This window comes from Anser cygnoides, chromosome 13 (genome assembly GCF_040182565.1).
Source record: "Anser cygnoides isolate HZ-2024a breed goose chromosome 13, Taihu_goose_T2T_genome, whole genome shotgun sequence".
NCBI lineage: Eukaryota > Metazoa > Chordata > Aves > Anseriformes > Anatidae > Anser > Anser cygnoides.
This window is the reverse complement of record NC_089885.1, coordinates 19,255,252-19,272,882: the sequence shown is the minus strand read 5'-3', so window position 1 is coordinate 19,272,882 and position 17,631 is coordinate 19,255,252. Positions and strand designations below refer to the sequence as shown.

The window sequence follows — 17,631 nt, the reverse complement described above, 5'->3', positions numbered from 1 at the left end:
GCGTTCACATGGTTAACCTAGTGCTGTCTTGGAAGTGCTGGAGCTGTAGTATATTTGCAGAGTATCTGCCATGAACTTCAGCAGTAAACCTGCTACGTAAAGGACTGCATACTTTTCTGTTATATGCATTTTTTTTCCAGACCTGACCCCGCACGAGTAGTAAGTTCGGTATTAGTTGGCTTAGCAGCTTTACTGCTAAATGATGTTAATTCACTCAGTGAATTCCCAGCAAGATTGTGACAGCTCATGGCCCAGTACTCCCCTCTGAGAGGTAAAGAAACTAAAATAGCTCAACCAGTCAAAAAGGTTGTTCATCACCACAGGAAGAAGGATTTGAACTCATCTTTGAATTGTCATTGGTTACCAGAATAATATTGTTCCGAATAAATGTGATTTTTTTTGTAAATATAGTAAGTTATTGTTATTTGATAATAATGCTTCTTTGGGCAGAGCTTTCTTGCCTCTTTCCTCATTTGTAGTTTTCATTCCTGCTCTTCCATTGTGGTCCCCCTAAAATGTAAAGTTAATTGTTATCTCCTGTCCTTAGTCTCCTGCTGACCAGTGTAAGAAAATCCATGCTGGCGATGAGGTGATCCAGGTCAACCATCAGACTGTGGTAAGTACTTCGGAAGTTCTGGTCTGGAGGCTTTGACTGTTCCCACTGCTAAAAAGACAATAATTCTTACTGGGTAACTTTAGCAATCTAGATCACTCTTTATGCCTTTTAAAATATAATCATTGCTTACACTTAATTTGTGCCTTTTTATTTTTTTTTAATTGTCATTAATTAGCCCAGAAGGATTAAGCCAAACATTTTTCATAGCTGCTGTTCAACATTATACTCGTTATATAAGGAGATCCCAGAATATTTTATCGACAATTTACAGTGATTGTACTGGTTGTTGTTCTTAGATTTCCTGTTATGGATGTGCCAGTAAGTTTAACTTTTTCTCTTAAACAGGAATATGCATTTCTTTAATCTGGGATTCGAATTCAAAATGCAGGAATTCTGCAACAGCCATATATTTCTTTTCATATTTATTTTTAAGCTGATGAACAATTTTATAAAGTTGGTGAAACTGTTAAACATAAGCATGTGTATGGGGAAGTGTATGCTCAGTCTAAGATACTGTGGTACCTGATCTGTGCACATTTAAGTGTGTCATTGTATTTGTCACAGTGTATGCAGTTATTGTTTATGCATACCAACCTACATTTCATTTTATATACAAAACCAGAAAAATAAAGAAACCTCTTTGGCATTTGTGGGAGTTGAAAATTATTAGAGAGCAAATATTTTCTTTTCAAAAGAAGTATAACTTCTTCACTTACAATTTTAATGCAACATGAAGCTCTTACATTACAGAGGATCTATGAGTTGTCACAGTACAAGCTGAAATATGCATTAGACTGGCTTTCTCCATCAGACATACTCTTCAAGTGACAAACCTGATTTAATCTTTACTCCCAGAGGTGAAACCCCGCTCATTCAACTACTCAAGAATTGGCTTTCTGGGTTGCATCTTCCCATGTGTGTTATAACGAGCCCAAAGTGTTTGATGCTTGTAATCCCTCTCTATCTAAGGGCAGGCACACTGCCAACAGCTGAGTCAAGTGGCAGAGAATACCTTTTTCAAAAATCCAAACCTCACTGTTAATTATTCATTCTGAAGTCTATAACAAGCTATGAAAAGGGATAAATGGCAAGCAGTTTCTTTCAGAAATGTATTCTTCCTTTGCAAATGCTGAGCAAGCTTTATTCTGTCTTCCTTGTGACTGTGTAGAGTCAGCCAGTAATTTTTAGTGCTTGTGTTTCAGAGGTGTGTGTCCAACTGTGAACTACACTTTGCTTCTTCACCCAAGCTATCACAAACTGTGACGATTGATATCATGTTTATAATTACTATTATTTCCATTAGTGGGCTAGAATAATTCAAAGGTTTCTGTTCATTAAATTTCCATATGATCAATATCTTTATACTAGCAAGGCCAGCTCACAGAATGCGGTGCAACCCACTTGAAATGAACAGTCTGGGGGGCAGTTGGCAAACTGTACAAAACAAGTCTTGCATTTCTGTGGTGGTCTTGCAGGTTTTCCAGAGCTACAGACTATCTTGCTCACCCGGCATTGGAACATGTAGGCACAAAGCACTCCGTGCTTTCACAAAATGTATACACAGGACAAAAATGCAAAAAATTATACAATATAAAAATGGAGAAATACACTTTCCTCTGAAATTTGTGTGTTTCAGAGGATTTGCATCACACAATGTTTATCTTTGTTATCCTAACAAAGGCATTTTCTTAAGATTGATGTTCTTTTATATCTTGATAATATAAATCCTGTTTTGAAAAGGTCTGTTCTGAAGATGATTAGATATAGTCATTTTGTTTTACCATCAGTGAAAATACTTTCCTGATTAAAGAAAGTGTAGGTTTCTTTCATTAGATGCTAATCCTGTAGCTGACTATTGGCATCATCTCATCTGATTTAGACTAAAATAGGCCAGTGTATTTTCTGGATAAATTGATGTTTGCTCATTTACTAAGATAATTTGATTTTTTCAAAACACTCAGTGACGTTCCCACAACCTGTTCTGTTAGCTAATTATTCTCATTTCGGGGGGGAGTCTCTTTGTTTGTAGTATGCATTTGTCTGGCATATACTTCCAGTCCTTTGATCTTGATCTATTTTTATCTATTACACTGGAGATCCAGTTTCTCATTTAGGTATTTTCAGGATGTAATCAAACTACCTCTTCACCTTTCCTTTGGTAACCTAAATAATTGGAGCACTGTCAGTTTTTCATCCTAATGCATGACCCTCCTTGACATCCTCTTTATATTCCCAACTGTGATACTTTGCATACTTAACATTGAGCTACAGGGCTGTACAGTGAAAACATATTCATTCATAGGTAAAGCAGTACTCCTGTGCTAATATAGTACAAATAAGACTGTGCTTTTTAAAAGGCTAATGTTCATTTTCATCCTACGTAGGCAAAAATGAATCTAAAAGGATACTGATTTTTTTCCTTAAGTAATAAAAACTAATTTCAATTTCAATTTGAAATTCATGAGGAGGTCCAATTTAAGAGAGGAATGATTACGCATTTCGTAACTGTGAGAGGAGTAAGCTCTTAAACAGGTTTAAGATGTGGAATTGAAAATAGTTGTACTGTCCCTGCATTCCAGTGCAGTCAGCACAGATAACAGCACTTTTAATCTTGGAGGCATTTCTCTGGGGTTGTAAAGCTATAGCAGAGGATTAAGTATGCTGAAAATGTCAGTCCATTGGATTGCTGGATGTGTGTAGTTAAGTATTTTGGTATTGATGGGGCTAGAATATTTTGGCTGTATGTCTTCAAAATAATTGTTATTACTTAAAATTCATATGCTAATTTTATATAAAGCATAATCTGAATTAAGTAAGAAATGATCAGATAACTAAAGGTAGCTATATTCATACTCTTACTGAAATCATTTATATTAACAAATATATTAACATTATTAACAAAAAAAAAGAACACATTTTAATTCTTCAGTGTAGTTGAAAGGTTTAAAAAAGGAGTTTTTCTAAAGTATCAAAGGGAAACAGCTTAAAACTTATATAATGCAACAGTTGAAGGAGTTAGAAATAAAAGATTTACTACCTGGAATCTGGTCAAGCCAAGGAGCCCTCTGTTATACAATTATGAACATCAAAGTAAAAATAATAGTACTTTAGGCAATAAATTAATTAAATCAGTTGATTCACCTCTAGCTGTTAAGATCATTTAATCATTATCCAATGTCCTTATTTGCTTTTCTGCTTATCCTTCTTGCTTATTAGATTTTAATAAAACAGCACAAGAAACTTGGTAAATAAGTCACACGTTCTAAAATACCATGACATTAACTCTTTTTTTTTTCCTACCAGTAACAACAGGCACTAGTTCTCGCCTGTCGGCAAGAAATTGAATGCCTTGTGGAGTTTTTCTTTCCTCTCCTATAAAATTAAACAGAAGCGCTGAATATAGCACTGTGCATTCATTTGCTTACAAAAATAATAATTACACCTCAGGTTCTGTGAATAGTATTTTCTGCTGCTTAGTTGAAATAAAAGGAAAGTAAATTTCATTTTGCCTTAACTTTAACTAAAGTTGTTTTACGGATGGGATGTGATTCTTTAGTCAAAGAATTGGGACTGTCATGCAGTGAAAATAGGGTAAAATTAAAGATAAGTTTGTCTGTGGCCAAGAAATATTTGTTTCTTTCGAATTTCCATAATTAGAATAGTATAGAATATAGGACAAAGAGAAGAAAACCAGTCATAACAAATATATAGGTACATCCATTCTCAGGATGGAAGCAAAGCTGATAAATTAAAGCCAAATCATCTGCATATGTTTACTGAAGGGACCGACACTTTCAATTGCAACTCCCTAAGCAAGGATTTTTAATGAGTTGTCTGCTTTAGGATAACATCGTATGCTGTGGAAGCGTAAGGAGACAAACTTACTAGTCAATACTATGCAAGGTTTTACAGGTGATTTAGAGGATTATAAAGGATAACTAAAGACTTTAGGAAAATGGAATGTTAGATGAAATACAGTATAAGTTTATGAAAATAAATTATGTTAATGTTCTACCTTTGATATTTTTTTCAGACAACAGAAATCTTACTGATCCAAACAAGTATTGATCTAGCTGTCTGAACAGATGTAGATATTAGATCTACTTTTGTATACAAAAGTGTTAGATAAACTAGGGAAAATGGTTCAGAAATCTGAAAACCTTTTTTTCTTTTTCTTTTTTTTTTTTTTTTTTGAGGATTAGAATTTGAAGGTCATTTGATAGGACAGAGAGCAATAATAATGCTTTTAGTAACTCATGTTGAAAGCTAAATGTTACTCAGGAGCAGCTGGCAAGAATCCTGAAGTCAGAATGTAGTAATTAATCCCAAATCGACTCATCACCATGGAGGTGATGTGACTGAAAATGGCAAAGATGAACTTGGAATTAATCAGGAACATGTTTCCAGGAGAAATAGAGTTTTAACGCCATTGTCTTGACATTGGTAATATCTAGTCTGAAATACTGTGTGATGTTCAGGTCATTTGCAGTCATCAAAGGTGAATTTGCGTAAGAACATTTGCAAATGTAATGGGGTAAAAAAGAAAATGTATTGAATGATTTTTTATTTTTTTTAAAGATTTAAATTTTGGTTACCTAGCCAGCTAGGTCTATAGGCTATACAGACCAGGAAGGGAAAGAACTCTTTAAGGAAGAGAACAACACTGTGGAAGAGCAAGCATCCATATGAACATCTGTAAGAAAATCTGTGGTGAAATTTGAAAGAGGTCTGACTAGGATGGTGATTGAAGAACTGATGAAAACAATTAAGTTATAGTTGCCTACAACTGTGTAGAAGGGGTAACAAAAGGATGTAGTAGCCTAGAACAGCTCTTTCAGTTCAAACACATTTGCTTTGTTGTGTAAGGTGTTTGTTATGTTATGTCTAAATAACCGTTATTTTAAAATAATGGGGATGCATTTTCATACTTGATAGGTTTATTCTTTGGAATGAAGGATGCTCTGTAAATACATGAGCCACAGCCTAATGCCCTTTCATACTGCTCATTGTCTGTCAAACTGTGTAGTTTGAAATTAGCATGAACACTGTTTGGATTTATAAAAATGTCTAAATCCCTGTTGCTGGTAGGTTGTATTCTGAATCCCATTCATACAAATCTGAGTCTTCTAAAAGAGAAGGTACAACGTCAAGAGCCCTGCAACAATTAATAATTTCCAGCACTAATTTATTGGTGTTAAAATATTTATTGAATTAATATTCCAGATGTATGTGTGTTGAATTGGAAATCTGAGTTTTAATGGGTGCTCACTTGAGATGGAGGTAAATCTGTAACTGTAGTGACAGGTCATACGATCTGTGTTTCAGCACACTGTGTTGTGAAATGCAAGTAGGAAAAGGAACTGATAACTGAACAAGAGATGTCATGACAATTACAACTTCTTCCCCCCCAAAAAGTCATTTGGTTTGGAAAGAAATTTCCACGTATCACTGAATCTCAGGATTCGGCCTTTCAAAAAGGCTTAGTAATATGTGTCTTCCAGTAGCACATCTTGCATCATCTTGGAATCTTGCTGTATTTCTCTGTTATTCAATGAAAATAACTATGTAAGATAATAGATAACTGTTGGTATTTCCATCATCAATTATTTTTAGTAACACTTAGGATATTAATGAGGAGAGTGAATCAGCTACAGGTGTTAATGATGAGCTTTCCATTCAGTGACAGAAAGTCTTATGATCTTGCAGCACATTTTTGTTTAATAATAATTTCTGATTTCCATGTTAATGAAACTAATTCCCCTGATAAATTCCCTAGCCTGGGTAGTATTGTAAGGCAAAGTGAATTACAGACAGACTTAACATACAAAAGATGACTGTTTCTTTAACAAAAATTTGAGTTTGCTCATCTCTCCCTCCCCCCCCCCCCCCTTTTTTTGTTTTTGTTTTTTTTTAATGAAAATATGAAGAAAGGTCATACTGTTAAGAATCGAGTAAATATCCAGATGGGTTTGCTTATGTATTGAAAGAGCCTTGAGGGGAAACATCTGTCCTGGTTCATGTAAGGGTTAGGTCCTACTGGAGACAAAGCAAAATTACTTGTTTGCAGGTGGTGTGCAATGTCATATGTTCTAGTTATTTAGTAAATACCATTCTGTACAATTGATTTCCAGATCAAATGCCCAGCAATGCAGTTCTTAAACTCATTTTTAGTTTACGCTCTGTCTCCTTCCATCCTAAGTAAGATTAAAGCTGGGCAAATGATACAGTGAGTTTAATATGCATAACTCCCAGAAACACGTGGAGGTTTAGCCTACCTTCCTTCTGGCAGGTGCACTATATATTTTTGTATTTCTTGGAAGTTTTTCTTTTTTTCAGAGTCCCACTCAATGTTACGGTTTGATAAAACAGTGAAGGAATTGAAGAATCACATTTATGCTTTATCCCCAGAATTTTCAGGAAAAACAAAGAAAGGAATATATATGTTCTGTCCACTAAGCACTCTAGTTCCACTCTGAGTTGTTTTCTAAATTTGCACCATGACAAATACACATAATGAGTTTTGAGGAAATCAGCACGGAGGTAAATAACTGTGGTGGTGGTTTTAACCACTGGAATCCTTTGATAAGCCGCATTGTGTTCAACAGTCCAGCTGTTTTTTCAGTTCCTTTTATAGATGAATATATCATGGACTTAATGCCTATGCACTCATCCACAAATGCAGTGTTTAGTCTTTTCTTCAGATTTTTTGTTGTTGTTGTGCATAATGTTAGGATTTTTTTATGTTAGTTTATTTTTCATACAGATCATCAGTCAATCATCATCAGCCAGATAGCCTTTATTTTAAAAAAGGAGAAAAGGTGCTTGTCCAGCATGAACATGGTTTGGATGTATAAAAATGCCCAAACCCTTACTGCTGGTGGGATGTGTTCTGAATCACATTCAGACAAATCTAGATCTTCTAAAGGAGAAGGAACAAGTCAATACTGGGAGACTCTAAAGAATATATTGAAGAACAAGAAGACAAACTAGTTTACTGCAGGTTAATGAGCAAGCGTTGTTTTTCTGCATATACTACTTAAGCAGTCCCAACTACAAAATCATCAGTTTTAGGTATACAAAATTACTACAGCATTCTGGATATTTATATCAGTATAATTTTAGTCCCTATGGTGCTAAATTTCTTTACCATAAAATTTTTTAGCTATCGTTTTCAAAGTTACCATATATTGCACTTTCCACTAATTAACTTGCTTGTACTTTCTATGAGAAAATTAATCCTTTAAAATAGACTACAATAATACATTTTTTCCCCTGGAGCCCTTTTTTCCACACTGCTGATGTACAAAGCAATAAAAATTATCGATTGAACAATCCTAAATGTAAACCACCAAAAAAAATTAAACTTCTGCCTGCCTCTTACCTTATTCAGTGAGTTATATTCATCTATGTTTCTTCTATGTTTAACATCTAAATTAAAGAGAATTTTCTTTGGACTAACATTAAGTCAACTGTATTTTTAGCCAGCGAGTATCAATTTCCTGTGATTCTCATCTTTTCTCTTTACAAACTGTATATCACTGTGGTGGCAATTTTCCTTGCTGGCATCTGACAGTATTTTGCACATTCTTTGGGTTATGAACTAGGAGTACAGCAGCCGTGTGACTTTCCACACTCTACTTTGTAGGTCTGATTTATAAAGAGAGCAAATATATGGAAATAGTGTGTTGTATTACAATATGCAAATATGTTTAGCAGAGAACATGCACCGTGACTAGACCTTTACTGTGCTGTGCAAAGAGAACATAACAGTGCCCTGAACTTGTTGATTTGAGTGTAATGGCTATCCTAATTGCTCCAATTTCATTTATTCAGGAAAATAAAGCATCATGCTAGTCTTTTTTTCCTTCATTACTCTAATTTACATGTTAACTTTTATTACCGAGTGAAATATCTTAACCCATATTGTAGAACCTGATTAACTGAATGGTAAAAAACTTAAAGGAGCAAAAAACACTTTTGCTGAACGCATCTCACCACAGCTAGAAGCTAGTAATTGCAATTAAAGACTGTTTAAGAATAAATGTCAAAATCTGTCTGAAGGACTGGTTTTCAACTAAGATTTTTAATCCACTGTAATGACTTCTATTTTCATAAAGATATTTTTAGTAATACAATTTATAATAACATGTCCAAATTCCTAAGAGCATTTTATCATAGCCTAGTAGTAATGATTGCAGACTGTTCTTTAATAGATCTTGCTATTTAATGGTTTTGTCATTAAGGTTCTCCTTGGAATAATTTATCATTAACTTAATTATTTATCATTCTTATCTAAAAGGAGCTCACGGAACTCCAAAGGTTTCAGCATTCTGAAAATTACAGCAATCTATAAAAATCAAAAATAGTCCGTCCAATTTTAAATTTAAAATTCCGTAAAATATATGTGTGTATTTATATATAAACATCCTGTCGTTATAAGCAAAGTGCAAACCAGAAGCGTTCGTATGGAATGGAAGTTGAGATATTTGTGTTTAGTTGTGGTCCATTTGTGACCAGTGCATTTTTAGAAATTTTTCAGTAAACCAGCAACATTAAAAATAGAATAGAACTGTAAAAAGCTATAAAAATGCTTTTTAGCACTATGAGACATACAGTGCTTTCCAAGCCAAATGTTCACACTTGGGATCCTGGCTTCGGCCCACTGTCGAGACCAGGTATAAACTGTAAGTTTCTAGCTAAACTTCTCTCAGGCCCTTGTGAGAGGATTTGAACCTCCACCTTCATGTATAATCGATTATCTTCCTCTAAAAGGAAGTAGTTATAAATGGTACGTGATATAATATGCCGATACATGTAGACTGCACTGATTCTGAACACTTAAATCTTTTTTTTTTTAATATTTTATTTTTAATAGTAATGGGAATACACATATTGGTCAGAAGAGCAATGATAAAACTGTTACCATGAACTTGCCAGTTCAGCATAGTCAAAGGGCATAGCAAATATAATGGCACCGAAGGCTCGCGTACACTTGTACAGCTCCAGCTCTTGGGTTCCCTAAAGCTTTTCATTCGTAATAGCTCACTTCAGGGCTGCCACAATTCTGCCTCGGTAAGGTTGTCATTGCAGAAATGCTGTTCACGCACAGTGCTCTGATTCCTAAGAGCTGTGGTAGTTATAACTAACCATGAGTAACCTACAACAGGTCTTTACTATGGTCCTTTATTACCACAATAAAAATCTGCTGTGTTTGGAACAGAAAATGGTGGGAAGAGTTTAATACAGGCTACTTTTAGAGCTGCTGAGAGCTCAGCTTTTCTGTGAAAGAAAACGACTTTTGCAGGACGTATTCTGTGCAGGATTGGATCCATAACACTTTGTTTAGCAGAACTGGGGGGAGAAGGTGACCATCAGTGTTTGGGTTAAAGTAACATCCCGCACCTATTCACTTTTCTTCAGTAGCAAATCTAGAAATCAAGTCTGAATTGGAGAAAATGTGAATAAAAAAAGGCTAGGAAAGTCCTCCAGAGTCCTCCCTATAAATATTTCTGCAGGCTCTGCTGTTTCACAGAGCTAAATGCGAACCAGTAACCTCATTGTCACTTACAAGAGGTCATTCTTTCTAGTAACTCCTTTCTATATAGGCTTGCTCTTGTAAAATGAGTTATTTCCTGGTAATAACAAGGTGAAACTAAGTGGAGGAGATAGCTGTACTATAGAAGAGAAACAGGGATGACTTTTCAGATATTTTTTCTGGGTTTTGTGTGTGTGCACCTGTGTGTTTATTGGCATGTCCCCTAGCCACGACCTGTGGCTTTGGGCCAAGCTCTCAGGTTATATGTGAGTAGCTATGAGACTACTTTAGTCATACCATTTTTCTCATGTCAGTGGAAGAGAGACAAATTTCAAAAATTGTGGTGTAAGTGTGATTATCTAGGCAAGGTCACAAGTATATTGACAAAAAATACAGATTTCAGAAGGGAATGTTAACAAATCCTTTAAGCATTACAATGTTTAAGTAAGTCGGTACTAATTTGGATATTGCTTTGGGTACATTGTTTTGAGTCTAATATTAAAGAAACTTCAATAATACAGTTACTCAAGTTGAATGATAATTCATTGTGAAATGCTAAGTGATAGGAATTTCTTAATTTCTTCCTAGTGAACAAGCTAAAACATCAGTTGCAGATAGGAAGGGCAAAAAGACTGCTGAACTTATAGAGCCAAATTTATTCTCTTATTTAAACTAGTACAATTTTGCTGATTTTAGTGGTGTAATCAGGAAGAAAGATTGGTTAAATTTTAGAAAAATGTGAATTTGCATGAATTTTGCTTTCTCTTCTGAATGTATGTATCTGGCTGTTTTGATAGATATTTTTCCTATTGTATGTTCATGCACATGAGAAAAATGTGTTCAGGAGCACATAAATGTGTAAAACTAGCTTTAGTGTAAACATCATTACATACTCCTTTATATTATTCAGTTTTAAAACCTCTTCAATCATTCAGGATAATAGGATAGTGTGAACATTAATGAATAAAAAAATCCCATAAAATTTTAATTTTTGTTTTCATGTATAACCATTTCATGGCTAATTCATATTCAAATAATCAAGAAGATCTAGAAATGTCTCTAAATAGCTTTTAGTGAAAGACACGTATAAAATCCTTTCAGTGTTATGATGTTCTTTTTTTATGGCTATGGTTTATGGTAACTTGAAGTATTCAGCTCTATCCAGGGTCTGTTTGGATAAATCAAGTAAACAGTATTTTATCCTCAGTTCAGATCTTAAATATGTTATGTATGTTGATATAGCATAGTCTGTCTTTCTACTCAACAGTGAGGGCTTGAACTAAGGATCCAGACTGAAATTATTCCATGACTGCTAGTCTCCAGCTAACAGAGAATGCAAAGTTTTCTGTCTCCAAGGTCACGAAAAATATTCTTTCCATTTGTCTATAATGGTCACTTTGAAATGTTATGAGATTTATTATAATTTTTTTTCACTGATAGTTGTTAGGAATAAAATCAAATTTATCTCACAAGGTGCTCTGAGAGAAGTGGAACTACAAAATCCTTTAGGGAAGGAGAGATTATACGTTTGGTCTTTGTCCATTGGTTCATCATCGTGTCTTCCTGTAAAATACCTGCCTCCTCCTATTCCTTGTCCTGTCTCCCTGCCCTGTTTTCCATCAATGCTTTCACTACCTGGAAAAAAAAAAAAAAAAAAGATAATAATAATAATAATGTGTCTGTTCAGGAGCAAAATGCACATGGAATGGCTATCCAGTGAACCAGGATGTATAAAATAGGAGTTTTGCTTGTCTTTCTCTGAGGGTATTAATTTGGGCCTTTGCAAAATCACATGCTGAAATCTGTGTGGCACTTGTTATGTCCTAACTATTTTTGAAACACCAGTTCTACTTGCAAACTTGATTTAAAATTTACGATGACCTCACAGATTATCTAAAGGGAGACAGTGTTCACTTATGCCTTATTTTGTTGAGAAACCTAGCTTAAAAATAACAAAAATAACCCAGCTTCTGCAGCATCATTTCAGTCCAACAGAATTAATGAGAAACTCTTTATAAAAACTGCTTATGTTCAGAAAGAGCAGGCTGTAATACACCTTTCCAGCTAATAGAAGACTTCCTTCACATGTAAAGTTAAATGGAAAGCTTACAAAATTCAATTATGGAATTTTTTCTTAGGTTGGCTGGCAGCTGAAGAACCTAGTAAATGCATTGCGGGAAGACCCAAATGGAGTGATTTTAACCTTGAAAAAACGTCCTCAGAATACTCTGGTTTCTGCTCCTGCCCTTCTGAAAAACGTGAGGTGGAAGCCTCTTGCGCTTCAGGTAAGAAGGCTGTTGCAACTCTGGTGTCATGGCAAATTCTTTCCACTAATCAAAGGAAATCTCTAGAATTGTTCCTTCCAATGGAATGAACAGGAACCTCTTCTAAAAGCCCTATTTCCTTTGAAATACAGTGCTAAGTTTGTATGGCAATAATATGTGCCAATACAGTTGTTTTCCTCTGTTTTTCCCTGAAGCTGGGAACCACAGGAATTCACAGAAGAAAAGAATATCCATGAATAATATTGCTGGGAAAGTAAGCAGCCAAAGATTCAATGGTTTTCTTTGGCTAGCAGAGGCAACGTTGCCTCTCTTTCTTTCCATTATTTCACAACCTATTACAACTACTTGTTTTCATCAAGAGTAGTAGTCCTTTTGAACTTCAGAAAAAGGCTGCTTCTATCCTACATTCCTCCTCAATTTGTTTTTGGTAGCAATGCTAATAAACCCTCTGATATTTCTGCATAAACATACCTTGAAAACCTGTTGACATTAAAAAAAGAAAAAAAAAGTGAACATCACAGCTGGTTCTTCCTACAACATCAACATATGTTGTAGAAACAACAGTAAAACAGACTGACCTTAAACATGCATAGTCACTAACTTAAAAGCTTGCCTTCAGTAATGACATTTTATCTTTAATACTCTATAATATTCTGTAATAAGTGTATGCACTTTCGTAACATGGAAGCTTTGTTGTTTTGCTTGGTTTGCAAGATATATGGATGTGTTTCTGAATACTTTCTAAATGAATGAAACAAACCAAACCCTACAACCCTAGCAGACAAATTTTCTTACTGCCTGCCACTTCCTGAATCTTTCATTCCTCAAAGTGCCTGCACATCCTACACAGCTGCTTCACTTAAGCCCTTTGTGCAATCTGTGCAGCTCAGGAGTGCTGACACTTTGTTTCACTGCCATCTTTCCTTTCTCTGTGCTGCCTCTTATGGGTGATCTACTTGTGAACTTCATATGAAGTCTCCAGAGATAGCAAAATGGAAATTGCATTTGCAACAGGGCTTCCGTAGAGATCCTCTCCTTTTATTACTACATTAAAGAATTTAAATTCACAAGAATCACAAATTCAGGAAGCTTTATCAGTATGAAACCAGTATCTGTTGTATACGTGACTTGGTATTTTCCACAAAACTTGTCATCCTTTGTCATGGTAGACAGATAAATGAAAGTGCACCAAGCTATTTTGTGGAATTATCAACAATTTCTATTTTCGTGATGTGTCCTTTCCTGATGGCCCAGAACTCAAGAGCCTCTGAGGAACAAAGTGTGCTTTAAGTGTGATTCTCACTAGGATGTTTCTTCTATGCCAAAAAACAGTAGTAAGGGATTTCAATAAACATATAAATCACCTCAGGAAATAAAAAGAACACTGCCAATATTATTTCTTAACATTAGATATTGTAATAAGTTGTAAACTAACTTCAGGGTTTTGGCATCTTGTGGTCTTCTTTAGTCTTCATGCCACAGAAGTGAGCTCAAGTGATAGGACCTAGAAAAAAAATCCAAATGCAGTTCTCGGTTTTATCAGTTTCTTACCTGGATCTGGTATTATTTATTATTGTCATTAATGGCTTGGAACTAGCATGATTAGATTTCAAGATGATACCAAAGCTTGTGTTTCCTGGACAGCTGACCTAACAGCTTGAAGCTGCTGAAAAACAGTGATCTCACTTCCCTTGCCCTGTTCTTGGCTGCCAAATGTCCTTGCCTTTGTCTGACTTTGGCATTGTTTAGACTCTCCAGATCAGTTTAATTCATTGAATTGGTAGGGAGGCTTCTGGTTTTGTTTGTTTGTTTTTCTGGAGCTTTCTATCACTAATGGATTAAATTGGCACTCAGAGCATCAGAGGCTGACAGACTCTCAAAAATAAGTGGAATACACTCCGCGTAGACAGAAAGTTTTTTACTTTAGACAAAAGTAACCAGCTGCATGAATGTAGGATATGGAATGACTGGCGAAGTAACAATCTGTCAAAAAAGTCTGAGTTAAAGTAGATCAAAAACTGAAAATAATTCAGCAAATGTCAGACTGTCACAAAAAAGGGTAACGTAACACACCATGAAATAGTACACTTGCAAAGCAATTTTTCCATCCTGATGTAAGATTGTTAAGGTTTAAACAGCAAACCTCTGACCAGTTTTTGACTACAAGCTTTCTTCTCTTACTGCCAGGTGTCTAATTTTTCTGTATTTTCCTTGTAACTTTACTGCTTAAGATGTAAGAAAAGAAATATAGATATATCGTATCAAGATGAAACAAACCTAAATCTTTTAGAAAAACAGAGAGAAATATTTGCTTTCCTTTTCTTCCCTCCCATGACATACTGTAGAAAGCAGGACCCTACAGGAATCAGGCTGTTAGCTACGTTACCTAGTAAGTGACAGTCCTTTTTCTGAAGTCACAGATGTTGCGTAGTCATTGACGGGAGATGTATAAAGTTCTTCTTTAGAATAATTAGAAATAGAAGAATTTTAGAATATATTTATTTAGAAGAAATCATGCAAACACTTTTGTACATAGCTACATGAAGTGTTGTATGTGTACTATTTACAAATATGATGAATTCTTTCACAAAATGCTAAAATGTAACTTTTTTCTCATACAAAACCATTACATAGTTTGGGAAGGAATACAGGCAGTAGGATTTCAGAACTTGAAATTCAGAGGCCTGAAATATTTGTTAGCTCAGGCTGGTATTCAGCAGGAACTTTTAAAAATAAGTTATGTTTTTTATTATTGCCTAAGGTTCTTGTAAGTGTTATTAATGATTTTTTCCACAATATTTATGTTAAAAAGCATACCAAGTAGTTAATTTATGAATTATTAGTGATACAGAATCTGTGAATGTAATTTTTGGTCTAATCGTAGTATTTCTGTGCTGTATATAGTTTGCCTTGATGGTTAAGTAACAGCAGACTATTAAAATAGGCTGAAGTTCTGTTACAGTTATCTTTCAGTGAGACATGTCAGTCATACCATTTTCTCATTTTGTCTCTAGCTGGCATTATGTGATAATAGAAATCTATTTTCATTTTTAAACTCGATCATGATTGTCTTCCCACTCAACACTTCTTTTATCTGCAATGGCGAATAGTACTCTTGTGTTTTGTTTTTTTAAAACTAAGCACACCAGCAACTTCATTCAATGAAAGTTCATTTATTGTATTTTTTATTTCTAGAAATATTTAATGAGAATATTTCTTCCTGTTACAAGTACTTGACCTGGAACATTAAACTTTTTATTATTTTGCTTGAACTATAGAATCTGCCGTTTGGTGACATGACTAGCAAAACTTGTCAACAGTGACAGTTTTCTAATAATTCTTACATAACAGAAAATGCATGTTATGCCCTGAAACTTTTTAAGTAACTTCAGAATAATTCTACTCAAGTAGCTCATTTCAGATTTAGAAATCTATATACATTTGGAGAGATGTTACTTTATACAATATAAATATTTATAAATTCTATAACATTATAAGAACAGATGCTTGTAGAGCAAAAGAAGGAAAATAACAAATCTGTTTAGATGAACTTGGAAATTAGGGTGCTGCCCATGTACTTTCATGTCTCAGTGGGAAACGTCTTGGGCAAGGAAACTCTTGAAACACTTCACACAAAGAAAATGTGGCAAATAAAGTTGTGTTTTGTTCTCTTAAATCTATTCTTTTAGAGGAAATGATGAACAGTGAATCCCTTTGCTTCTTAGTGCCACTCACGATTTTTCCGTCATATTCATATATGTTTCATTGTATTCTCTTGCTCTGAGGACAAAAAATATTTACACATTAAAAAAGGTGTATATTTCAAGTTTCAAAAGTTTATAATCCAGAAGACTTGAACACACTGTAAATGTACCAGTTCTTTTACAGCACAGCTGTAGCAATTTGCCAGTATGTGAGAAATACTCACGTGTTGTGAGTAATAATATTGACGTTTCTGTTTCTTAGTTGTAAGTAGAGGTATTTTTATTGTTGAACATTCAGCCTTTCTGAATAGCAGCTTGTCCAATAAGCAATTAGCTGTCTGTATCACTAGCGTGAATGAATCTGTTCTGACAAAAATGCCACACTGTAGGAATTCATAGGGTGATACGCAGTTACAAAGCCCCATTTTCCCTTACCGCAGGCAATCCATGTAGAAGAGTGACGCCTGTGTATTTTCTGTGAATTCACCCATCAGGGGAATTCTGGGGATTGAGTTTATTCCTTCAAAGGAGAAAGCAGAGACTCAGTACCCCATCCTTAATCTTCATATCCCCTCAAAAGGTAAGGGATGTCCATGTTCAAGCCTATTGTTGCTGTATTAATGGGCTTTAGCAGCTTCCTGTATCTTGTCCTGCTGTTTTTTGCAGGATGCACTGGGGCCATATGTTTGTTGTTTTGAACAGCACTTTTAAATAGATACACTGTTTAGTTATCCCCAATATTTGCAAAACACCCTCAGGATCATAGCAATATATTTTGTTTCCAAAACAGTTTTATTTTTTTTCCATTTGGCAAACAATTGTTTATTTCTGATGAGGGTTGAATTTACCATTTATGTTTCAATTTTATTCTAGTATTGAAGCATTGCTTAATTATTTTCAAGTTTTTCAAGCTTGCTAGCCAAAATTAGGGGAAACAGTATTCAGAATGTTAAAAGTAACTAAAAAGATAAAGAAGAGTGGAAAGGAAAGATCTAATTTTCTGGGGATTATTCACAAGAGACTTGGTATAGGTACTTTCTCTCTGAAATTGAGTTTCTGCTTGTCTGTTGGTGACGGTGATAATTTATGTTTTGACCCATGGGAAACTGGGTATCCAACTGCAGGTAAGTTGGGGATTTACTAGAGTATGTTCTGTTTAGTCTTTTTACTATTACTGCCACTAGAAAATTGTTGAAATCGCCATTGTATACTAAATGCAGTAGTTAATACTGTGTATAATGTAGTAGGCCTTAGTTTCCAGACCAGGTATGAGAAAGCCAGTCATGTATGATGCTTGTCATTGGCAGTGACTTTTTATCTATTTGTACTGATGAAAGAAACCCAAAACACTTGATTAGAGTAAGAGAGGCTTAACAGTAAAGCAGGGAAGACTATAATTTGGACCCCTATGCAGACTGATATTCTCAAGGAAAAATATCCTTTGCTGCTATTTAAAATCGCTTGTACTTGTTGAACCACATAAAAGTATTC

General features: G+C 34.8%; 1 protein-coding gene across 1 annotated transcript in view; it reads left to right on the top strand.

The window, feature by feature from the left end:
• Nucleotides 1–17,631, top strand: part of LOC106042970 (connector enhancer of kinase suppressor of ras 2-like) — a 182,855-nt gene that overhangs the window by 104,748 nt on the left and 60,476 nt on the right. The window contains exons 9-10 of the mRNA XM_067004835.1: nucleotides 548–616; nucleotides 12,290–12,436. Of these exons, the coding sequence (XP_066860936.1) occupies nucleotides 548–616; nucleotides 12,290–12,436 (216 nt within the window). The remainder of the gene's footprint in view (nucleotides 1–547; nucleotides 617–12,289; nucleotides 12,437–17,631) is intronic.